The 25,097-nt window shown below is 41.2% G+C and overlaps 1 protein-coding gene across 3 annotated transcripts in view; it reads right to left on the bottom strand.

Moving 5' to 3' along the window:
• The window catches only part of LOC108265930 (cingulin), a 41,648-nt gene that overhangs the window by 5,050 nt on the left and 11,501 nt on the right, over nucleotides 1-25,097 (bottom strand). For all 3 annotated transcript variants that reach the window (XM_017468807.3, XM_017468788.3, XM_017468798.3), the window contains exons 2-15: nucleotides 18,623-18,883; nucleotides 17,255-17,861; nucleotides 13,386-13,489; nucleotides 13,037-13,106; nucleotides 8,075-8,190; nucleotides 7,815-7,947; nucleotides 6,818-7,030; nucleotides 5,205-5,353; nucleotides 4,829-4,949; nucleotides 4,326-4,538; nucleotides 4,018-4,239; nucleotides 3,579-3,827; nucleotides 1,731-1,901; nucleotides 608-769 (exon numbers count right to left, since the gene is read on the bottom strand). In XM_017468807.3, coding sequence (XP_017324296.1) covers nucleotides 608-769; nucleotides 1,731-1,901; nucleotides 3,579-3,827; nucleotides 4,018-4,239; nucleotides 4,326-4,538; nucleotides 4,829-4,949; nucleotides 5,205-5,353; nucleotides 6,818-7,030; nucleotides 7,815-7,947; nucleotides 8,075-8,190; nucleotides 13,037-13,106; nucleotides 13,386-13,489; nucleotides 17,255-17,861; nucleotides 18,623-18,882 — 2,790 coding nt within the window. In that variant the 5' untranslated portion in view covers nucleotide 18,883. The remainder of the gene's footprint in view (nucleotides 1-607; nucleotides 770-1,730; nucleotides 1,902-3,578; nucleotides 3,828-4,017; nucleotides 4,240-4,325; nucleotides 4,539-4,828; nucleotides 4,950-5,204; nucleotides 5,354-6,817; nucleotides 7,031-7,814; nucleotides 7,948-8,074; nucleotides 8,191-13,036; nucleotides 13,107-13,385; nucleotides 13,490-17,254; nucleotides 17,862-18,622; nucleotides 18,884-25,097) is intronic.

Genomic DNA, 25,097 nt, shown 5'->3' with positions numbered 1-25,097 from the left:
TAGCATAAAGGGCACAAACCTTACTCTTGACAAATATAAACAAATATAAGGAACACCATGTATATTTAGTAGATTCTTACATTACTATACCAGACTGTGGTAGCTACATTTTCCTAGCAGATGTCTATAAATGACTTTGTTTACATTTTCTGTACTGCAGACTAAATCCTGAGCCAAAAAAAAAAAAAATTTGGTATAAAACATAAAATATTAACTTCTAGTTAGAGATAGTCATTGTTTCTGTTCTTCTACCACCAAGAGCAACTCGAATCCTCGAAAATCCTGATCAACACAACCCATGCGTAATATCTCACTAGTGAGTTTTGAACGACACCATACGAGCAGCTATTACTCGCTTGCGCCATTTAATAATTTCAAGCATTTAGTCATCATCGTTTGGAATTTATAAATTAGGAATTTAATATTGAGCACACAGCATTGTACAATTGTTTAGGACAAGTTGCTCCTTCTCACTAGGAGCATGCATGAGGTCGTGTGGTAAAATGTCTACAGTCACTGGTCACAGCAAGTAAGGAGGGATAGCTGTGAGCTGGCTCTTCTTTGAATCCGATTACACCAAGAAACAAACGGAGATTTGGACACTCGCCTCCATGCTGCGGATGTCACGGGTGCGATCGTTGAATGTGCTGCGCTGACTCTCCAGCTCTCCCTCCAGGTGTTTGATGCGGTTGATTAACATCTCTCTGTCCAGAACAGCGTCATCCTTTTCCTCACAGTACGACTGCAGCTCTTTCTTCACACGGGACACCTGGAGATACATCACAAAGATTACAATGAAGATGCATGTTTTGGGATCTAAAATCAGCGGTTCTTAACCAAGGGGGTGGGGGGTGGCGTTACTCCCCCCTCCCGCGGGGTGCTACAAAGCTCTAGCGGTGGGGGTTGCAGGGATACTTATTTTAAACGACTGTACACAGAAGTACACGAGTTACTGGGGTTGGGTCACAAAACGATTTCATTCTTAAAAGTGGGTCGCACTCGCGCAAGAAAAGAACTGCTGTACTAAGTCATTCTTGGGCCAAATAAGCTGAAAGACAAGATGACGTAATATGTTAAATAAAGGGGAAAATGGCTGTATACCGACAATATAGCGGCAAATGCTGTGAAAATATCAGTAGTTCAAATCATTTGACCAGTTGTAAACATCTTAACCAGCTTGTTCTGGTTCAGTACTTAGCAGTGGATATCTCTTGAGTTTACGTTCTAAAACAATGTAACTGGAAAATCTATTTATTTACTAAAAAAAAAAAAAACCTCAATATTTCCTTAGCTCCATTATTAGCAGTGGACACAAACGTACACTGATGGAAACTCTCTGGACATGAGACGTGTTGGAAACACAGACATGTTGGAAAGAATGTGGCAGCACCTAAAATTATTTTAAAGACCAGCCTTCCTTAATGCTTTTTTTGTTTCACTGTGTTACTCGGGTGTACAAATGACCTGATTACAATTTCTGCAATATAAATACATCTTAAAAATTATTTTCCCCACATAAAAAAACAGACACCCAATGTGACACAGTACAGCTTTACAAAATGGAGAGCTAATAATAATAACAACAACAACAACAACATGCAACTCTGGGAGCAATGTGTACTATGTATACATTGTACATGTGGGTACCTGGAGTGAATGAAGTCATGCTGATTCCATGAAAAGAAAAAAAAAGAAAAAAGAACAAATAATCCTTGCTCGCCCTTGCTCACCTCCTCCTGGAGAGAACGCAGGGTGATCTGGTTTTTTTCCAGCTCACTGATTTTCTCCTTGTTGATCTTCTGCAGGTCCTGCTGCTCCTTCTTCCATTTTTCTTTCTGCTCGTCGAACTGAGACTGTACCAGCCGTACAGACGCACTCGAATCAGCAGTTAACCGCTCGATCTGACGGACGGAAAAAAGACAGACCCGGGTCTTACCATCTCTTACATGAGCCACAAACACACTCACACACACATCTGGGGTATGACAATAATACTGCATAATGACTATAATGTCCTTGTACTATTAACATTATGCTATATACAGTGTACAGTGGTGCTTGAAAGATTGTGGATTTTCTATATTTCTGCATAAATGTGACTTAAAATCATATTTTCACACAAGTCCTAAAAGTAAACATACAGAACCCAATTTAAAAAAAAAAAAAAAAAGAATTATACAAAATAAAATGCATGGTCCTTTGTTTATTTAGGAAAATGATCCAATAGTACATATCTGTGAGTGGCAAAAGTATGTGATCCTCTAGGAGAAGCAGATAATTTGAAGTTGAAACTAAGAGAGTCAGGTGATTTCAATCAGTGGGATGACAATCAGGTGTGAGTGAGTGTCCTGGTTTATTTAAAGAACCTTCACGACATGTTTGTGGAAGGGTCACAAAGCAATGGCACGAGCAAATGAGATTTCTGAGGACCTCAGAGAGAGAGAGTTGTTGATGCTCATCAGGCTGGAAAAGATTACAAAACCATCTGTAAAGTGTTTGGACTCCACCGATCCATAGTCAGACAGATTTTGTACAAATGGAGGAAATTCAAGACCATTGTCACCCTCCCCAGGAGACATCGACCAACAAAGATCACTCCAAGAGCATGATGTGTAATAGAACACGAGTTCATAAAGGAACCCAGGGTAATTTCTAAGCAACTGAAGGCCTCATTCACGTTGTCTAATGTTAACGCTCATGAGTCCATCATCAGTAGAACACTGAACAACAGTGGTGTGCATGGCAGGGTTGCAAGGAGAAAGTCAACGCTCTCCAAAAAGAACATTGCTGCCCTTCTGCAGTTTGCTAAAAATCATTTAAAGAAGAAAATAAATAAATAAATAAATAAAATTGTGGATTGATGAGACCAAAATAGAACTTTTTGGTTTAAATGAGAAGCGTTATGTTTGGAGAAAGAAAAACACTGCATTCCAGCATAACAACCTTATCCCATAAGTGAAACATGGTGGTGGTAGTATTATGGTTCAGGCCTGTTTTGCTGCATCTGGGCCAGAATGGAATGCAATCATTGATAGAACAATGAACTCCCAATTATACCAGCGAAGAGAAAGTGGGTCATGCAGCAAGACAATAACCCTAAGCACACAAGTCGTTCTACCAAAGAACGGTTAAAGAAGAATAAAGTTAATGTTTTGGAATGGCCAAGTCACAGTCCTGATGTTAATCCGATAGAAATGTTGTGGAAAGACCTGAAGCGAGCAGTTCATGTGAGGAAACCCAACAACATCCCAGAGTTGAAGCTGTAATGTACTGAGGAACGGGCTAAAATTCCTCCAAGTCCATGTGCAGGACTGATCAACAGTTACCACAAACGTAGTTGCAGTTATTGCTGCACAAGCGGGTCACACCAGATACTGAAAGCAAAGGTTCACATATTTTTGCCACTCACAGATATGTAATATTGGATCATTTTTCTCAAAGATCAAATGTTACAATTTCCATGGGGTATACTTCCCCCCCTCCCCCCCATGATCTTATATAGGTGCAACATGGTCCTAGGAAAATACGACAATTTTTCCATTACTTAGAAAGAACAAATCGATCTTCCTCATACATACCTCTTTGTTGAGTTTGTCCACAATCTTCTCATGCTGCTTCTTTTGCTCGTCCAGCTGTGTGTTGTCCTTGCGAAGAGCATCCCTCTCCCTGTCTCGCTCCTCTAACGCTCGGGACAGTTCGTGTCTTTCCTGACTCACTTTGCTGCTGCTGCGTTTGGTCTCTTCCAACTGCTGCCTCAACTTCCTGTTCTCCAACTGCAGCTCTTGCTCTGCCTCCAGGTTCTGCGAAACTTGTTCCTGCAGTGTGGACTGGACATGGAGAGATGAAGCTGTTGCTCATATATGCGGTGTGTGCACGTGTGTGTAAAACCACATGCAGACTTTACAAAGAACTGCCTTCATCTCAAACCACTTCCTTAACTGTTCTGGAAATTATTATTATTATTATTATTATTAGTATTATTAGTATTATTATTAGTACTACTATTGCAACACTCACCTCCAGACGTGCAAGCTTGTCTTTGAGGCGCGAGTTAGCCTCCTCCAGTGCCTCTCGTTCATTCGAGACAGTGTTCATTTCTGTTTTGGATGAAGCGATTCTCTCCCTTTCTTTCTGCAGCTCCTCCTCAGCCAAAAGCAGCTGACTGCGCAGCCGCTCCGCCTCGCCGCTCACCGCACGCATTTCCCCACGCAGAGATTCCACCAACGCAGGATCGGCGAGCTGCCAGAGGGGTGGGGCGAGAGTGAGGGCATCATAGAGGCATAATGAACATAGCATAGGGGTGATTTATGATTCAATCGTATTACCTGCTTGGTTTTCTCATGAACTTTAGCCAGCTCGTCCTTATCTTTCCGTGACTGGTCCTTTAGCCTGTCGATTTCATATTTTTGCTCGGCATCCAGTTCCTGAATCGTCCTCTTCAATGAGATAATCTCCATAGTCTTCTTGTCAAGGTCCCGCTTTAGTTTCTCTATCTCGGCTTCTGCTTGCTTCAGTGATACACGGCTACGCTCGAGGTCCTGTGATAAGTTTGACCGTTATGGCAATTTCAATGTGCGTAGAAAAAAAGAAGAGAAAAAAAAAACCCATCCAGTGAGTGGCGGTTCACTGAAGGTTCGATTGTGTAAGGACAATTAAACCGTTACACTACACTAGCCTTGTGTGTGAGATAATGGTAAACACAATTTCCATACATATAGTGTGTGTACATGCCTTAGACTTGCCATACTGCAAGCCTCTATAAATATTAGAATTTCAAAACGCCATTGCTTTGTCTCGCAATCCAAATAAAAGCATTAAATGTCAGCACCTGGTTGAGAGTTTCACTTTGCTTGCTATCGGGGATCTGATGTTTCATCGTGTTCAGAATCTCCTGCAGCTCCTTTAGCTCCTCTTCAAACTCTTCTTTTTCTAAACGAGCCTGAAGAAGCCTGACACATACACACACAAAATATTAACGAGCATCAGAAAATACACAGCGCTTTAATTCCTGATTAGATCTCAAAAGTTTGAAAACAGGAGGGGTAGAGATAAAAAGGTTTAATAAGTTTATGATAACATAACAGGAAATACTACATAAATAGGACTAGATATTTTCACTTGGCATGGGTTGTTTTTTTTTTAAAATAAATAAATAAATAAATAAATAAATTATATATATATATATATATATATATATCCCTCACTCTTGTTTGGTGTTGCGGAGCTCATCTCTGGTGCTCTGGAACTGCTCTTTCCAGTGGACGCATTCCTCTTTGTTCTCCTCCAGCTGTTGCTGTAAGGAGCGCACTGTAGAGTTCACACGCTGCCGTTCTGCTTCTATGTTTACCTGAGACTGGCAAAAAAATGTGATCGTGAATATAAAAGAAAACGATCAATTTAGTAAACAATTCTAACCGTCTTTAAAGCAGCTCTAATGTACTATACAGCACATCCCTTGCAACCAACTGACTGAATTAAACACTTCAATTTGTATTGGCCCACGTGAGGCTTAGTGCCCTCCACTAATATTGGCCCCCTTAGTAAATATGAGCAAAGGCAGCTGTGAAAATTGTCTTTATTTTTGAATCTTTTTATCTGTTGTTCAAATAATTCACAAATATACTCTGGATGGATATCAAACAACTGCAAACAAAACCCTTGAGTGACTGCAAAAGACCTGCAGCAAGACTTGGTGGCAACAGGCACTGAGGTTTCAGTGAGCACAGTAAATTTAGTGAGCACACTAAATGCAGAAGGTTTCCATGCCAGAACTCCAAGACGTATACACCACTACTGACCCAAAAGCACAAGAAAAGTCAGCTCAGAATCATAAATAAGCCAGAGAAGTTTTGTGATTCTGCTCTGTGGAGCGATGGAACTTTTCAGCACGATGGATCAGCGGTATGTCTGGAGGAAGAAGAATGAAGAAAGAACACTGCGTCCACAGTCAAGCATGGTGGTGGCTCGTGATGCTCTGGGGCTGCTTTACATACAGGCACTGGAAACCTACAGCGTGTGGAAGGCGAGATGGATTCATTGAAGTATCAGGAAATCCTAGGAGAAAACCTCATGCCGTCTGTGATGAAGCTGAAGCGTCATTGGACCTTCCAACAGGACAATGATCCCAAGGCTTGGTTGCAGAAGTCGTCCTGAAAGATTCTACAGGGCTATCACAGTCACCTGACTTCAACCCCATAGAACATCTCTGGCGGGATCTGAAGGCGGCGGCTGCAGCACGCAAACCCAACAATATTCCTGAACTGGAGGCCATTGCTCATGAGGAATGGGCTAAGATTCCTCAGGAACACGGACAGATGCTATGCATCTCGTTTGCAGCAGGTCATAACAGCAAAAGGGTGCTATACTAAGTATTTAAAAAGGTGCTTGCCACGAAGGGGTTGAATCATTCTGAAACTGGAGAAATCATTATAAAGTTACATTTTCAGTTGAATTTGGGGAAATCACTTGAAGCGTTCATTGTGTTGAACTATTTCAATTGCTTTTGTTCGATTTGTTCACTGCCAACAGCTGAAAGTCTGTAAATTGTTGAATAATTTTGATTGCAACTGTACTTAACAAAATGTATCCCTCCCCCCAGATAAACCTGTGCGTTTGCAATTGTTTGATATCCATGAGAGCAGAGTAGTTTTGTAATTAGTGGAGGGTACTGCAGCTGCCTTAATTACTCCTTATACTATATTTATTGGACAAGCAAGTCTGCAAATAGAGGTAGAACATGATTCTGAATTATTGCCCAAGTTACAGAAGATTCAGACTTCAGTGTGTGTGTGTGCGTGCGCGCGTGTGTACCGTATACCTGTGAAACCTGTGCCATGCTGGTTCTTAGTTTCTCCATGTCTTGGCTGTATTGCTGTCGAAGAGTTTCCATCTCTCGGTCATGGGTGGACACCTCATCCTTCAGGGCGCCCTTCAGTGCGGTCAGCTCCCGCTCTCTCTGTCTCAGAGTGTCCTCCTGTCTCTGATGCCGAGCTGCCATTTCAGCCAGTTCGTTGCGCAGGGCCAGCAACTCCTACACTCCATTTTTAAAAGAAGCTAAGTTACCTTCCCTCATATTTTATCTGTACAGTGTTGTGTGTGTGTGTGTGTGTGTGTGTGTGTGTGTGTGTGTGTGTGTGTGTGTGTGTGTGTATAGTTCAAGTATGCGATTTACATATATAAACACTTACATAACATCTCAGGACACTACATGTCTATAAATCTACCTAAATATGCACGTGTCTATTGCCACCATTGTGCTTATACAACCATTTGTGTGCGTGTTTTAAAATTTGCAGTCAATATAGTAGCCTAGAAGGTGGAACATAGTTTTGTTATTAATAATAAATCTTCTAAGAAAAAAAAAAGTTTCCTGTTAGAGTCCGTAAACGTTGCCTTCACGTATTTCTTTTCCTATCAGCCAACACTAAGTAATATCCATTGGGCTACTAGAACTCACTTCATTTCATGCACCCAAACATTTTATTATTATTTTTATTATTTTTATTATTATTATTATTATTATTATTATTATTATTCACCACATTCCTACATGAAGTTAACAGTAGGTAAAACACCATGTGGCAAATTCTAATAAGTTTAATCGAAATAAATTGGCTGTGCATTACTAGTTTGGGCACATTTCATTATTTTTGCTGCAATGTTTTATTTATGTCAATTTAAAGAAGGTTTAAATTCTTGTTTAAGTCGTCGCTGCGATTTTAGTCGTTTCGTCATCCTCATTCTTTTGTAGCTGATCATGTTGAATGTTTTCTCTGTACAATTATTCCAGGCAAAAATAAAAAGAACCCGCGTACCGCCTGCATCGCGTCGATCTCCGCTCTGCTGCCCGTCTCTCTCCTCAGCTCCTCTTGCAGCCCTGTCAGTTGGTCCTCAAGGTGTCGGACACGAGACTCTGCATTCTCCCGGTCCATACGTAACTGAATCATCCTGAGATGCAGACAGACGCAACAACACCCGGTGTTATTCATGTGTTACGCAGACACTATAATAATAGACACGAGACCCAAAAATGCTGCGGAACAGACTGTGAAAGAATGTGCGAGGTTGGTCTTACTCAGAATGTGTCTGATCTAACTCGGTCTTCTTCCTGCTCAGCTGCTCCTGCAGATTGATGTTTTCATCCAGACTTTGTTCCAGCTCTGCCTTAAGTACAGGGTCGGATTTGTTCACCTACAAAGAGGGTCACAGTTTCACGTCGGAAAACCCACCATAGTCCTAGAAGTAATAATATTCTACACAGACATTAATATGCTCTTACATACAATGTAGCGTATTGGAAAACCCTGCAAAGAGCATGTTGGGTAAGGTGCCAGTTTAACGCATTTCAATTTTAAATCACAATCAGTTTGCCTACAGATCTGTAAAACCTTTCAAGCTCAGTTTGCTTTCATCATGAGTTTTTGGGAACCAGGGCATTGTTGCCTTTTTTTTTTTTTTTTTTTTAAAGAAATGTACCAAATAGTTGATTTGGCCACACCAAAGGGGTTTCCTCGCTCACCTGTTTTGATTTCTCAGCCTAATGATTACTTGCTTCACTGGTAGTGACATCTCTTTAGACTTCATATTGAGAGTTAACCATACTTGAGATCTGCTTACTAAATGTAATAATGAGCGAGTAACACACCTGGCCATAGAACAGCTAAGCAGCCAATTATCCAGGTACTTTTGGCCTCCTCTTATAAGGAGTGGGGAGTTGGAGGGGTGGCTGTAAGAGTGCTGCAATTTCCTACACTGTTCCCATGATTTGGATGCAAATACCCTCAAATTTGATACATTTTATATTCAATCAATTTGAGCATGTGAGCACATATTCCACCTAAGGGACTTGAATTCATTTCAGGCAGGTGCTGTAACAGAATAGAACAGGGAAACAGTGGATTAGCAAGCCTAGTAATTGAATACACTCAACTCCCATGTGCGCTACAATCAGTGCACCATGAACATGGTGTGAAAACTCAGTCATGGCCTAATCACCTCAGGGAAACCTAACAGAGAGTGTTTATCCTACTATGTCAGTCATAAAAATAACCACACGAAATTTTATCCAACTGTTGCTGGACGCAGTATACAAGCTGACCCATCCGGGATGTAGCGCCTCTCTCAATCACTGTGTAATTACAATGTACTAAGAGGGCCATTGATTTACTGTGGCAGAGCAAACAGCCAATTACTTCACTGCACAGCTGATTTACTTTAAGCTCAGCTATTAAAATGCCACAGTAGACACACTGTGTGCGCAAATGTCAGTGAGGATAAACTGTCTGCGTTGAGAGACCAAGAAGGAAAAAAAAAGAAAAAAAAAGCCCTCTGTGAAATTCCAACTCAGTGGACACCGATACGAGTTATCGAGGGAAGTATGTGTTTTGAAGTGGCCATGTTCCAAGCTGCACTCGGTCTAAACAGGGCTCAGCTGTCTGATCTGCAGCCAATTCATTCAAGCACTGGGAGGGATGCCAACCCTCAGACAGCCATTACCGTAATGCCCATTTCAACACTGATAGTTTTGGAGTAGTGCTCCGTGCCAACTTGGCCACAAAGACGCTTGAGAGGAAATGGTCCAAGTCATAAATCAGCTCTGCCCTTCGTGTCACTCAGGGTGTGCACTGGTATTCAAATACCCGGTTAACTACTTAAGGTGCCAGCGTTCAATTCATTCTCAGGATCAACAGTTTCACTCTCCGTTGTACTTTTATTTTTTGCACTGCATGCTGCTTTTGCCTGAATGAGTTGCTTCATTCACTTGTTTAGTGAAGTTACTATGCAAATATCTGTACAATCAGACACCACTTTCACACACACGACAGACAATTTGGAAATGCCAATCAGCCTACAGCCCTGTTCACACCGGGACGATCTTCACAGCGCGAAAAACGGTCTGTTTAATGGCCCAATGGCTGTCAATGGAAGTGTTCACACCCAGGCGTAAAACGCGTGGCATCAAAGTGTCAAATTTATTTTATTATTTTTTTTGGACGTGCCACGTCAAAAGCTGGCCGACCAATGAGATTTGTTCATATGCCCGGAGCTGCTGTACAACTTGATGGCACGCAAGTACAAGACTGTCTTGCCGACGAAGAAGCCGAAAAATAAGACCAAGAAGATGCCAGCACCCACCGTTGTAGTGAGAGCGTGCATAAGTGACATACCTGCAGTAAAATGCTCACTGTGTGTAGGCAGAAGGATTTGTTAGCAAACAGGGTGTCCCTTAAAAGAACCAGATTCAAATTTACACAATACTATAAAAAAAAAAGTGTATTTATTACTTAAGTGATCCATTAAATAATTTCAGCGATGCTTCATACACTAAATAGACTTGTTTTTCTTTGTCTCTTCCATGCAAATGAAAATCCACTGATTGATAGTCCATTGTATTTATTTGGCACCTGGCACATGTCATTGTATTATCATATTGACTACGGGGGGGAATAAATAAAAAAAATTTTAAAAAAATAAATTAGTATTCATATTCATTCAATTTGCAGGAACATTTTTGGGCACAACAATAGCTGGTTTATACCCACCTACCATAATCTGGGTCTTCCCATAAATATATGAATGCTATTGCTGCGAATCTGATATAATTTAAATCATTACTTATTTAAAAAGAGTACATTATTTAAAATGAGATCTTTAATAATTTAGCTTTAAAAGTATTTGCTGCAGTGAGAATCACCAAATACCTTACATTTCATGAAAGTGCGTGCATGTTTTAATGAGTTCGCAAAAAAGTGCGTGGAAGGCTTTTTGCAAAGAGGTAAATACTGGCTCTCTTCTTCTCAGTGATGAGCAGGTGTCAGAAACAAAAGGTTGTGCAGCGCCACCTTGTGTACCGGCGTATTTCTGCTTTTCAATAAGCGCCATCTACTGTCAGGGAGTGAACTTGCACTTTCATTAAGCACGCCTGGGAGTGAACACAAATAAAAAAATTTGAGAGCTGCACCTATGCATTGGCCGATAAAGGCCATTTCTCTCGTGAAAACACATCGAATTCATGCTGTGTGTAAAGATGATGTCTCGTGTGGAATGATGACAAAACTGCAGTCTGTAATCTCTGCACTGCTAAAATTTTACACCGGATGCTGCAGCAATGAATCTAATTACCACCCATGATGCTCTGCTGAATTAAAGTGCCAGTACACTGTTGAAAGATTTAAATGAAGATGAGTGACAAAATAGTAGTGTTTATAAATAAATAAATATATAAAATTATATACATATACATATATATACATATACATATATATATATATATATATATACATATACATATACATATACATATATATATATATATATATATATATATATATATATATATATATATATATATATATATATATATATATATATATATATACACACACACACACACACACACACACACACACACACACACACAGAGAGAGAGAGAGAGAGAGAGAGAGAGAGAGAGAGAGGGAGAGAGCACAGAAAAATATTGTAATATGTATTTTTTTTTTTATATTAGGCCTATATATTACCAGTTTGATGTTCAGTGATGAAGTAGAAATGCTTGTGTTTGTGGGGAGTGAATGCGAGACTAACGGGAGGTTTTTTAGAATTCAGTCAATGTTAATATGAATTAATAACATTCAATAAGTTAAGAAATCTTACTTTAATCTTCAGAATTTAGTTCATGTGTTAATGTTAGAGTCATGTGTTTTGTGTTTATGAGACCAGTTACTGTGAAACAACTTGTGGAAATCGAGAGAATAAATTTTTCATTTGCATTTCTTCCAGAATTGTTGAATTAAATATCAATTTAAAAGAAGGTATAAAAGACAGAACTATCGGTATCGCCCGATATCACTCTGAATAACCGGTTATGGGTATCGGCTGAGAAATTTAGTTTCGTTGCTTGTCTTAATAGATTTAAAAATAAATAAATAAATAACGCTGCGAAAAACCTCCTGGTGTGAACAGGCCCTGAAGTGCATGTCTTCGGACTGGAGGAGGAAACCGGAGTACCTGGAGGAAACCCCTGAGGAACAGGGAGAACATGCAAAACTCACATGCACACAGGGTAGAGGCAGGACTCGAACCCACAACCCCAGAGATGCGAGGAAAACGTGCTAACCACTAAGCCACGTTGATTCATTAGGGATACCACCAAAATATTTCGCCTAAAAATAGTCAAAGTGAGCACGTTTTTTTATTAATAAAAAAAAAAAAAAAAAAAGTGTAAAATTTAATAAATAATTGTGATGATTAGAACGGTTTAAATAAATAAATAAAAATAGGTTACTGTATAACCCTCTATACATGCACTTCAGATTGTACTTTATGTAAGTGACTTGAATAAGTTTTTACACCCCTACATTTTTTTGTGGAATTTATCACTGTGACTTCAACGTTTCAGTAAAAACGAACAAAAGAAAAAAAGTTACACATTAAGGGAGAAATAATGATCAAATGTGCAAAACCGTATTCACAATAAATCCACTCAAAATATTCCTAGTATCAAATGTTAGAGAAGTATTATATTGTATTTCCATTGTTATATTCATTTACCCATTGCTTTTGCTGTTTGTAAAAAAATAAAAATCTATTTATTATTGCCCTTTTCATTTTTCGACCCATGGGAGACGTTTTCGGTGTGAAATCTTGTCACAATATTAAAATGCAAGAGAGGACTTACAAAACAACCATTATGTATTCACAACTCAAATCATAAACACTAATAGATCTTAGTGTGACATTACTGTAAACGAGTCTGTAAATGAGGGTAATGAAAAAGATAAAGGAGGAGAAGAAAAAAAGAAAGAAGAAGAAAAGAAGAAAAAAAAAAAATCAGGCGTTGTCTTATCATGGTCCAAGTGTGCTGATAACATTTTAAAAGGTGTAATTACGCAATGAGGCATGAATAAAAGCAGAAGCCGCCATTTTGTGCTTCCACACATGGAGATTAGGTGCAGAAGCCAGACCCATTCTACCTTCAGTTACTTGTTGTGGGGATTTGGTTAAAGTTACAGAGTGTAAAGTGAAGCCTGTGCCATACCTTGAGCCCCTGGATCTTATCGCAGATGACTCGGACTCTGCGTTTAATTGCAGCGTCGCTATCGCTGCTCCTGAAGGCAACAGAATGGAGAGTTCAGGTTTAAGTTTCGTTCATAAATCCTAAAGGCAAACGTCTAACTGTTCCTTCAATATAACGACTAAACCGTAAAACAATCAAGACTCGCTGATGGATAAACAGCAAACAAACATTGGAAAAATGGTACGCATTTGTTTTCTAGATAGACACGGGTTGCTTTTTTGTTTTGTTTTTTTATATCATGTACTATGCATTTTTCAATTTAAAGCTTTATGCAATTTAAAAAAAAAAAAAAAAAAAGATGCATGTTTACCCCTGTCTCAAAACACCATAGACTATCTGCTGGATCTGATCCTCCCCGCTGCTGAACTCTGACCCCGAGCTCTGACTTTGATCCATCAAAAGATCAGGAGTGACCTGAAGACAGAAATCAGAGACCACAAATGTTACATGAGATTCAACAGCGCGCGCGCACACACATTAACAATACAACCCCGATTCCAAAAAGTTGGGACACTGTCAAATGTCAATTAAAAACAGAATGCAATGATTTGCAAATCTCAAACTCGTGTTATTCACAGTAGAACACAGAAAACATCAAATGTTTAAACTGAGCAAAATGTACCATTTTTAGGAAAAATGAAGGTAATTTTGAATTTGATGGCTGCAATACGTCTCAAAAGTTGGGACGGAGCAACAAACGGCTGGAAAAGTAAGTGTTACTAAAAAGAAACAGCTGGAGGTTAGTTAGCAACAGGTCAGTAAGATGATTGGGTATAAAAACAGTATCTTAAAGAGGCAGAGTCTTTCAGAAGAAAAGATGGGCAGAGGTTCACCAATCTGCAAGAAACAGAGTGTACAATTTGTGGAACAATTTCAGAATAATGTTCCTCAACGTAAAATTGTGAAGACTATGAACATATCTACAGTACGTAATATCAGATTCCAAGAATCTGGAGAAATCTCCGTGCGCAAGGGATGAGGGTGAAAATCAATATTGCATGCCAGTGATCCTCGGGCCCTCAGGCAGCACTGCATTAAAAACAGGCCTGATTCTGTAACGGAAATCACTGCATGTGTTAAGAAACACCTCCAGAACTCATTGTCTGTGAACACAGTTCGCCATGCCATCCACAAATGCTGGTTAAAGCTCTATTATGCAAAGAAGAAGCCATATGTGAACATGATACAGAAACAATGCCGTCTTCTCTGGGCAAAGCTCATTTAAAATGGACTGAGGGAAAGTGGAAAACTGTTCTGTGGTCAGACGAATCGACATGTGAAATTCTTTTTGGAAATGAAGGCCGCCGCATGCTCTAAACTAAAAGAGGACTAAAGAGGAGAGGGACCATCTGGCTTTTCATCAGCGCTCAGTTTGAAAGCCTGCATCTCTGATGGTATCGGGGTGATTTAGTGCCTATGAATGGGCAGCCTGCACATCTGGAAAGGCAACATCAATGCTGAAAGGTATATACACAGGTTTTAGAGCAACATATGCTTCCACGCAGTTTCCATCCCATCTTGACTTCTGAGAGACTCTGCCTCTCTAATATTCTCTTTTAATAACCAATCATGTTACTGACCTGTTGCTAATTAACCCAATTGGTTTGCCAATTAACCTAATTGCCTCGGATGCCACTGTTTTCAATGACTGACGAAACGCACATCTCCACACGTGCGGGAGATTTTGATTAAAATGTTAATAGCTCGATTGTGGGAAAATGTTAATATAAATGATTAGAGATGATAAAGGCCATTTTTCCCGCTATTGGCCGATAGTTTAAAAACATCTGATCAGGGCCGATTATATCCAGTCAATCAAAAGAGGGCGGGAAAACACATCGATTTCGAGCTGTGCGTAAAGATGACGTCTCTTGCAGAACTGCAGTTTGTAATCTCTGCACCGTTAAAATTTACAAGATCTGCAAATCATTGCATTCCGTTTTTGTTTACAGCTTACACAAACGTCCCAACTTTAAATCTAAATTCATTTCTATCGTCACTTCGGTTTGAATTACTGCTTAGTCTTTTAATACAATTCATCTAATATGCACCAAAAAAAAAACCATTACAACCCATTACTCTCACCATGCAACTGGAATACAGGGTCTGTCAGCAGACACCACTGCAGTAAGCCAAGTCACATTTACTCCAGAGCACAGGGCCAGTCTGCTGGATCAGCTTTCTGTAACCTGCTACAGTTACGTTCCAGCTACTCACGAATGCGAGCAAAACGCAACGGGCGGTTTCTTTTAAACGCGAGAGATTGCAATAAGAACGCAGCGTAATTAAGCCATGCATTGTGGACAGAGCATGACCGATACCAATTTTACATCCTGATACGAGTACCAAGTATTTAGATTTAAAAGCATCGTACGTTACAGAGTACAGATACGGGTTCTTCTTTGGGTAACTTTAAAACCTTGTAAAATCATTATCATAATGTTTGCAGTTTAATAGAGGAAAAAAAAAAAAGGTTCAGGTATAGGCCTACATGAAATAAACTAGGATAGGAATATGGAAATGTGTAAACTGCAATCCTGGGCTATTTTACACACACATACATAAACATGAGGCTCATTGCTTAATTTGCTTAATCAAAATTGCATAACGGTAATAATTCTGCAATAACAATTTTAGTAGCAGGCCTATAGAGGGTATGCATTGATGTCACTTTCCCGTCAGAACGCGTCAACTCGGCCGGACTGAGGGGCAAAACACCCAGCTAAACGGCTGGTTTCAATAGGGGAAGCTGCGAAAACGCTAGAATAACTAATAATTATCAGCTTAAATTAAAGGCAGTTGAACTCGACAGTGACTCTTACAACTTGCCCAAGAACCCGTGCTCCACGGACGTTGGCATGCGGCTAGAAATCGGTTTTGTCCACATTTATATGTACCTAATTTCGACGCCGAGGAAATACACTAAGCAAAGCCTGAAGGCATACAAAAGCCTCGACACTTAGTCCTACTTCAAGGAGGGAGTTTTGGGGAAATTAAAGTGACGAACACAAATAAACCTTCTGGTTGCACGTGGACAAATATTTGTATTTTATTCTATAATTTTATCTGGCAACCCGTAAGCTAGCTAGTTGTAGTTTATTTGTCGCTAGCGCTGCTTCCACTTACTAACGCTATATATTTGAGAAGGTCAGACCCGGTCGGAGAATGAACGCGCCCCCGGTTATTCATCGATGGAAACGGGCAGCGTTTAAAAAGAAGTATGTGGCAAATTATTCATCGTTGTATGACATGAATACCACACGCCAAAAGAACTCGCACTTACACTGCTCCACTTAGTAAAAAAACTAATAAATAAATATAAAAACTGGAGTGAATGGATTTTAAGACAGCTCTGAATTCTTGTTGAATCTGTTAGCACAGTTGATCTCACAAACCCCCCCCCCCCCATTTCAGATGCGTTTTTTTTTCTGTGTTTTTGCGGAATTCACGCTGTACACTAATGCTGCAAGCTCAGTCTTTTTGCCCCTCAGTGGGCATGACCGCGACGACTTCCGGCTACCGTGACGTCACGTGCGTACCCTATATTGCTTAATGGCTAATTAGTGAATCTAATTTATGTACTTTGACTGGGTGACTAAAGAGAAAGAAGTGTCTCTCTCTTTCACATGCGAGTCTGTTTCTTTTCCTGGTAAGAACAGTCTGATAAACAGCTGTTCACTGTCAGCACTGCTACCTGGCACTGAGACACACTTCTGAACTACAGCGGCCAGATAAGGGAGCTGGACTGTGGTCTGTCGTATTCGCATCTCAAGCCTGAAGTGTCTACGTGAAAGACTGTAGTTATTCTTTCTCCGTGCTTCGCCTGGTGTACCATTTATAAGCTGCATTGTTACGTTCATTACATTAGCCTACTTGACGCCGGCGTTATAATTCGATGCCAAAATACGAGTATTAAGTATTAACATACGTGACTACGACTTATAAGGATCTCTAGATGTGGTGTAGATATTAGAGATCAAGATGTACAATGAACGAGCACGAAAATATCTACAAACATGAAGCAGTGTTTTGCAGACTCCGTCCTAGTTAGCACGATCGAACGGTCGCACAGTTCCCCCAGCTCAAATCAAATCAATGCTCTGTAAAGGGTAAAGCAGTGTAAACCAAATTATACCCTGATTGATAATCGATCTTGTTAGAGAGAGAGATATCACTCACATGTGCATCTACTGCTGACCAATCGTTACTTAAACCTGAGGAAGGCGCGACTGCAATCTTGGCCATAGATCCGGAGGTTCGGCTCGGTCTGTTGTAACCTGAAGCCGGTGAGGACGATGGTGGAGGAGCGTATTCATTTGATGGCACCAACTGAGCAGAGGAAAGGACGGCGGTTGAAGAATTAGGCCCGTTTCCTGCCTTGACACCAGGAGCGCGCCCCCTGGAGGAGCCTCCGACAACGGCGGCTTGCCCAACGGAATTGCTTCCTCCGGGTCTGGCGCGTCGGTCAGGCGGAGGCTTAACAGCGTCGGAAGATGATTCGTAGTAGCTGTTTACTGCCCTCCGATTTTCATTCTCTAAAGTGCCGTTCAGCCCTGCTTGGTGGGAGCCACCCCACCGGTTCCTTTCCGTCCCGACGCCGATCCCGCTGTCCAAGTTGCCGTAGCTGCCAGAGCGTCCGTCTCCGTTAGGGCGCCTAAGCTCGTTTACGGGGTTGTCGTAGTCGCTCTCTCGGTCCAGCAGAGAGCCGTGAGACTGAGCGCGCCGCAACACGCTGCCGTCTGGGGTAGAAAGATACTGACCATCCTCTGTACCATCCTCCCGCCTCCTAAGGGGTCAGATAAACATTACAGCACGATAAGCTACACACAACTATAAGAACATTAATATGCGTCTATATTACCAGCTAAATGTTTTCTACAGCTTATGTTGTTGTGGAAGAAATCCTATTATCTCAGTCATTATAGCAGCGGTAAACATTTGTTCATTAATCAGTCCACCCCCCTTCTCTCGGGAAGTAAACGCAGGACACCAGAGTCCTGAAGACTCTCCTGTGGGGTGGGGGGGGTGGACTTACTGACCACTACAGCGCAGACATCAGACACTCCAATAAACTTATGGCTTATTTTAATCCATTTATTATTACACTTAAATTATGGTGTAGCCATACAAGTTCCTGTGAATGAGCAGTTACTATAGAGACAATAATATTTTTTAAACAAGCGCAATAATCCACACACACACGTCTGATTTGCAGCTGCGCTCCAGTCAGAACAGTGCTAGACAATTAATCAACGCCTTCTGACCAATCAGATTTCAAAAGCATTGTAGTATAATTTTTTTTGTAGTCATGCTTATTAAAGATTGCAAATGCACAAGTGGCTTATAAAGTGAACAGAACGTTCAGCTTCTCGGGTCAGCACTGCGTTCTTCATTAGCCTGGCTCACTTGATTCCTAGGATAGCCTATCTGAACCCAGCTCGCTTGTTTAAGTGCAAAGTTAAGTGTTAAAATGCAGACGTGGGGATTTTTTTTACTTCTGTGTGTACGTTTTGATGGAGAAAGTGTACACCGTTTTGAGTGTCTTACCTGGGTAAGCTGTTGTAACTTGGGGTTCGGAGCTGCACTCCATAAGAGTCTCCCTTCTTTCCATCCTTGAGCACTACATATGGCTGGCCCGCGATGCCCTGCACCCGGACAGCCACGCCGTAGCGGGACGAGGATTTCCCCGAGCCGTCTCGACGCCCCCCACCTCCGCCTCCACCTCCTGTATCATGCAGGTCATTTATGAAGCGGATCTGAACCCCGTAATCCACTGGGGTTTTTCTACCCGAGGCTGATGCAGACATGCTGGAACAGACAAGGAGGGGAAAAAGTTCAATCAATTCATTAATTCATTCATCAACTGCCAGATGTTTCCAGAGGTGAAAGGAATGAGGAGAACTTTCTGGAGAACCCACAAGGATGCAAGACGAACGTGTGAAACTCGACACAGACCGCAACCTGAGCTCAGGATTGACCGGAGGACTTCGGAGCTGTGACCCTGCAATGTTACCCATGAGTCAATTTTTTTTTTTAAACCATTATTAGATATTTTGATACAATCCCCTCGTATAGGCCAATTCACTTGTTTGCGCTATACACCAAAAGACATTTGGGTTTGAGATCAAAAGATGGATCCGAGACGAGAGTTTAGGATCACAGCTTTTATTTCCTGTTATTTACATATAGATGTCTTAAACAGCTTAAAACATGGAACCGTTTGTATCGGACCACCCGACGTTTAGGCGAGCACAAGTATAGGAACAGATAAGCATTGAAGTAAAGAACATTTAATACTTGCTAGTAATAACCGCATCAAGCCTGCGACTCGTCACCAAATCGTTGGTTTCATCCTTTTGATGTTTTTCAAAGCTTTCACCACATCCTCATATCTGTTGGTTGGTTTTTTTTTTTTTTTTTGGGGGGGGGGGGGGGGGTTCTCCCTTTAGTCTCCTCTTCAGGAGGTGAAATGCAAAAGCCTGGTTCCACTAGGCATAAAGTCGTTTGCTGGGTCGGCAGTGTGTTTTCTGTAGCACGTTTCCTTACTACTACTGCATGTACAAATGCACTCACTCACTAGTAGAAATCTGCAGAGATCACACTGGATCTTTGTAGCGAACTAGTCATTTATACCCGGTTACGATTTTTACAAAAAGGTTACAGCTAAATATTCTAATCTAGCGCTTATTGTTTCATTTAGCAGCTTATGCCCTGTCGTATAAAAAGAATTTATAAAAAAAAAAATTAATTTTTTTAAAAACCTATAGTTTGTGTAACTGGAGCTTTGAAGTGTTCTCAGTGGATTAACGTGGTTTGGCACATTGACTCTCGGTGTTACTAGAGTACACACATGAAGGTTAGCCACAGAACAGTCAACACAGGGTATAGCAACCTGCATACGGGCTACAGGATGGACAAAACAAATGTACAAGACGCAGTGGCTACTAAGAGAGCTACAGCCTTACAGCATAGGCAAGGGTAACCCGAGTTCACCGTAAGCATGGCTTAAAACACAACCTACACTTTACACGTGAACTAAACATTACGACGGCTCGAAATGAGTACGTATAAAGAGCCCATAGTTAGACTTGGGGAGAGAGTTGATCACAGCAACAGACAATATAATAGTTGTGTGTGCAGCAACTGGATACAAGTGTTTAAGACACACTTCTCAAATTATACATTAGGCTACACAGACAAACCCAGTGTTGAAAAGCAGCTCCACCCTGAAACATAGTCCCTTCCAAAACTATTGGAACAGCAAGGCCAGTTCATTTGTTTCTGCTGAAGAGTAAAGACGTTTGGGTTTGAGCTCAAAAGGCGAATACGAGACGATCGTTTCGAATTGAAGCGTTTATTTCCTGGTATTCATATGTAGAAACGACATATAGCACACGCTGCTTCGGACCACCCGATTTGTAGAAAATATCGGAACGCGTGGCTGACAGGTGTTTCTTGTTACCCAGGCGTGTCCTGTTCGCTTGACTGCTTAAAACAAAATAAATGGCTCTGAACATGTACTTTTGGGTTTAGCCTTCGGTTTCACCCGTGAAGACTGCATTTGCTGTTAAAAAGGATAAACCGACGTGAAGATCCGAGAGCTGTCTATGGGAGAAACGCAAGCCATTTTGAAGCTGAGAAAAGGGGGGGGGGGGGGGATATAAATCAAAGGCATCGCGCAAACAGTTTAGAATGTCCTGGAAAAGACAGGAACCACTGGTGTACTGTACAACAGGCGAATCAAAAGTCTGGAAAAGAGTCACAAAAGGACAAACCAACAATCTGGTGATGTCAGTGAGTCTCAGGCTTCATGCAGTTATTGCAAGCAAGACATATGCAACCAAATATTAACTGTTAATTACTTTCATTTCATTTAATAGACTTGTTTCTATACGCTTTCTCGTCTAAAACTTGGGTTGTCTGATACAAAAGGTTCTGTGTTTTACGCCCTTTAACACATCTAGATGTAAATACCAGGAAATTAACGCTGAAATCCTAAACCCTCACCCAAAACCCATCTTTTAAACTCAAACCCAAATGTCTTGGATGTATAAAACAAACAAACGCATGCATTTCCCTCGCCGTTCCAATAGTTCTGGAAGGGACTGTAAATAAATCGCAGCAGATTACAAATACAGCCCTTCCTTCGACGTCACTCGCGCCTCCTTGCTGTGAGGTTGGCGAGATTAAAGTGCAAAGGGTGTGTCTGTCTGACATTATAATCCGTCAGCACGTCGACTTTGTTGAGACTGCGGGGCGGGTGCGTGTCTTTATTCCGACTGGATTCGGCGGTTTTGACGTGCCATGGCATCTGACTGCTTTTGATTGTGTTATTATAACGTGACTAGTCGCATTCCAGCGGAACAGAAGTGATGTTTCGGAAAGGAAGTGATTTTGCAGTGTGCCATGGAAACGTAGATGACTTGAAACAGATTGCGACATCTGTACTGCACCCTATTACTCAAATGATTATCATTATGAACACATTAGCAAATAAATAAATAAATAAATAAATAAATAAATAAATAAAGTGAACAAACCCCAAAGAAAATGAAAAACACATAAGAGAACTAGCTCTCTAGTCTTATCAAAGTTCACTGTGGTGATAAAAACAGCAACCACCTGTTTAGTCCAGACACACCTCCCCTTGTTCCTCTCTTTATTCCCCACACACACACACACTCAAAATGACTTCCTCTTTAATATGCATACAGCAACAAATCAGTGTCTTCTAACGTCCTGTATACACCATATCTCCTTTACCATATCTATTCTCTACTGATTTCAGAGAGAGCCAGAATACATCTCTGTGTGTGTGTGTGTGTGCGCGCGCATTAAGTTGACTATAGTAAAAGAAAGTGGAGCAGTGGAGTTGGCAGCCAGTGCAGTTAAAAGGTCTCACTCTCATGTGACCATTCAGCAGGAGAGTTACAGCTAAGCAGTACAGTATAATTAAAAAATAAATAAATAATTTTTTTTTAAAAGGCTCGGTCTTTATTCTGGATCAGCAAAATGGCTAAAGCGACAACCTCGGACTATAAATATATCAAATATGTTTATTTTTGTGAACTAGCCATGTCTCACTGCTACGGTAGAGAAACCCAAAGCAGAAATCCGATACTCATTGGCTACAAGTGAAGTATTTAGTCACAGAGAAATAAATTCCTGGGGAAGCGCACACAAACCACTTCAACTCCTGCCCACAGGAACGGAAAGAATAGAAAAAAAAAAAAAAAAAGAAAACAAGAGACAAATGAATTAGCTAGAGCACTGGGTAAATAAAAGCTCCAGTGTGCAGCCCAGTCCCAGGTTTTGCTTACTGAAAAGTACAATAATACAGAATAAGGAAAACAATACAACTTCTGTGGTGTTCTGTCCTCTCGTCACGTGTAAATTAGATTATTTATTTGATTTTGGCTAGTGTCTTCGTTTTCTCTCCTTATGTTTGACCGCGAGGTGACTATTACTGTATGTATAGCAGGCGCTGCATAATAATGATCGTATCTGGGAAAATGTGGTCCCTGTGAACTCCAGCTTAACGTCACATACCTCGGACGCAAAGGGGAAAAAAAAAAAGAACAAAAACCAGGTGACGGGGGAACAGTAGACGTATACAGTGATGCGTGTAATTTCACAAGAATTCCTGGTTGGATTTTACATGCTGAGTGTCGCTGACGGCTACGCTATCCTACTGTGACTGCCTTTTATATGTTAATGTTTGGCGGGGATGGTGGAGAGGTACACGACACAATTTGCACTGAACTTGGAAATATTTTGCTCGCTTGCTCAGAAGGAAGTGTTCTTCATGCCGAAACATCCGGGCACACTAAAGCCTAACATGGGTGCAACCTTGTTTTGAGAGGTGTTACAGCCGATATCAAGATTGGGTTGTTGAATCAGAATATCAGAATTCCACAGCAACCCCCACCACCACCACCACACTAAGTCACGCCTATGCCATGTAGTAAAAACCTTGTTGCCATCGACCATATCGCACCTCGGCCAATGTGTGTGGTGCAGCAGGTGGTGCGAACCGGAACAAGTAGCGCGCAATACAGTTACAGCATCGAGCTGCTTTCGCCGCTGCCATTGACAAACGTTTAAACGCAGCTACACACAAAAAGAAAAACATGTCCAAAGTGAATTCAAAATAAATAAATAAATAACATATAGTATTGGCATTTGTACAACTCTTGAGAGCGGAAAAACGGTATAATATACACACACACACACACACACACCGCACTCGCTCACGTCGAAGAGATGCGATTATTACACTTCAAGTTTACTAACCAACGTCAAAACCCATCCGAAATCCCTTCCGTGCACAGCACGACTGAATTCCTCTTAAAATGTACACAGTCAGATGGGTGAAACCGTGGGTGCATACGGTCATACGCGCAGTTACTTAAAATAGAATTAACTGGTAATAAAAATCCATTTTGTAAGGGAAAAAAAATCCTAGTGACATTGCTGAAGTGTTGCAATAGCTTATCAGAAGAGAACAACTCAGGAGATAAATAGGGGGAGGGGGGAGGGGAGTTGTGTTCAGCAAACACAGTAAATAAATGCTGCTACGCTGCAGAAATGACCGTGGCCTATTTTCGTATTTCCCTGAACACACTGAACTTTTAAACACCGTTCTAGCACACGCAGTGTGGTATCATAAACAACTGATAGACACTGCTGAACTGCCATCCGTACGATCACGGAGTGGATCGTTTTTTCTGTCACCCAACTGCACAAGAGTTGGACCTTCGGTCTCAAACATGGCCACAACGTGTACTCTAGGATCTGGGCTGTTGGTGAATCTGATATTTTTTTTTATTTTACACATCCAATTAATAATCGATTCAGCACAAAATCCACTCAGGCTGGAGCTTTAATACGATTTGGAAATACTAACGGTGTTCCTGGAAACCCTAACCCTTTTTTTAAACTTCTTAGGGAAGGTGTAAATCTGAAAAATACGTCACTGCATTCTAGATGATTCGGCTGCCAGTGAACTTTGCTACTGAAACGGTTTATTCCAGCACTTGCCTGCTGGCACCCAAATCTACAGCAGGAATGTTTTTATCCAATAGTCTTCAATTAGATTAGAAACTACTGACGCAGTCTTGCTGGGGAGCGTCATCTTAACTCCACGAGTACCTCGATAACATTCGATACCGGGGGATACCATGCGATATAAGCCCAGTGAACTTCGCCACACGGTGGGTCGACACTAATGAGCGGGATGTACAGCGGGGTCCAAAAGCCTGAGACCACAGCAGTCATCAAAGCAAAAAGGGGACGTAACGAATACTAAGAAGCTCTGACATTCAAGTAAACATTTATAGCGTTCTACTTTTCCACTCAAGTTGTTGCTGAGAAGATCATTTGTAATGAAAAACCGGTGTGTTACTTTGAAAAAGGATGACGGACAGAAGCATTTGCGCGCAGACTTTTGGACCCCACTGTATTTCACGGCAGCCTGCTGACTTTGAGCTGCGAAAATGTCGAGGTGCTACAATACAATACAATACAATACGAGTCACCTTAAATCTTATGGCATCTAAATCATTTCTATAATAGACGGTGCGAGGGCAGTCATCCTGAGTATATGCAGAGCAGTATCGGAGAGAGTGGTCATTAAAAATGAGAGCAAGGTGACATGAAACAGATGAAGGTATTCGCAAATGTGGAGCAGAGCGCGCGAGTGTCTACACATTTCTTGTGAGTCGAGGTGGCCCAATCCCCCCCCCCATCATCAGGCTGATACAGTCCTTGCACTCTCTTACAAAAGATGCCTTTGTTTGTCATATACACATTACAGTACGTGAAATTCTCTTTCTCTGCATATCCCAGCTTGTTAACACGGGCTCGGCCGCTCCTGGAGCATATACATTTAATTAGAGATGCACCGATGCATCGGCTGATGAGGGCTATTTTTCCACGCTATCGGTTTACGAACGTCAGGCCCTGTCAATCAAAAGAGGGCGGGAAAACGCATCGATTTAGTGTTGTGTGTAAAGATGACGTC

The sequence above is a fragment of the Ictalurus punctatus genome, chromosome 1, assembly GCF_001660625.3.
Source record: "Ictalurus punctatus breed USDA103 chromosome 1, Coco_2.0, whole genome shotgun sequence".
NCBI classification, from domain to species: domain Eukaryota; kingdom Metazoa; phylum Chordata; class Actinopteri; order Siluriformes; family Ictaluridae; genus Ictalurus; species Ictalurus punctatus.
Note: the sequence above shows the minus strand (reverse complement) of the source record. Positions and strands in the feature narration are given on the sequence as shown.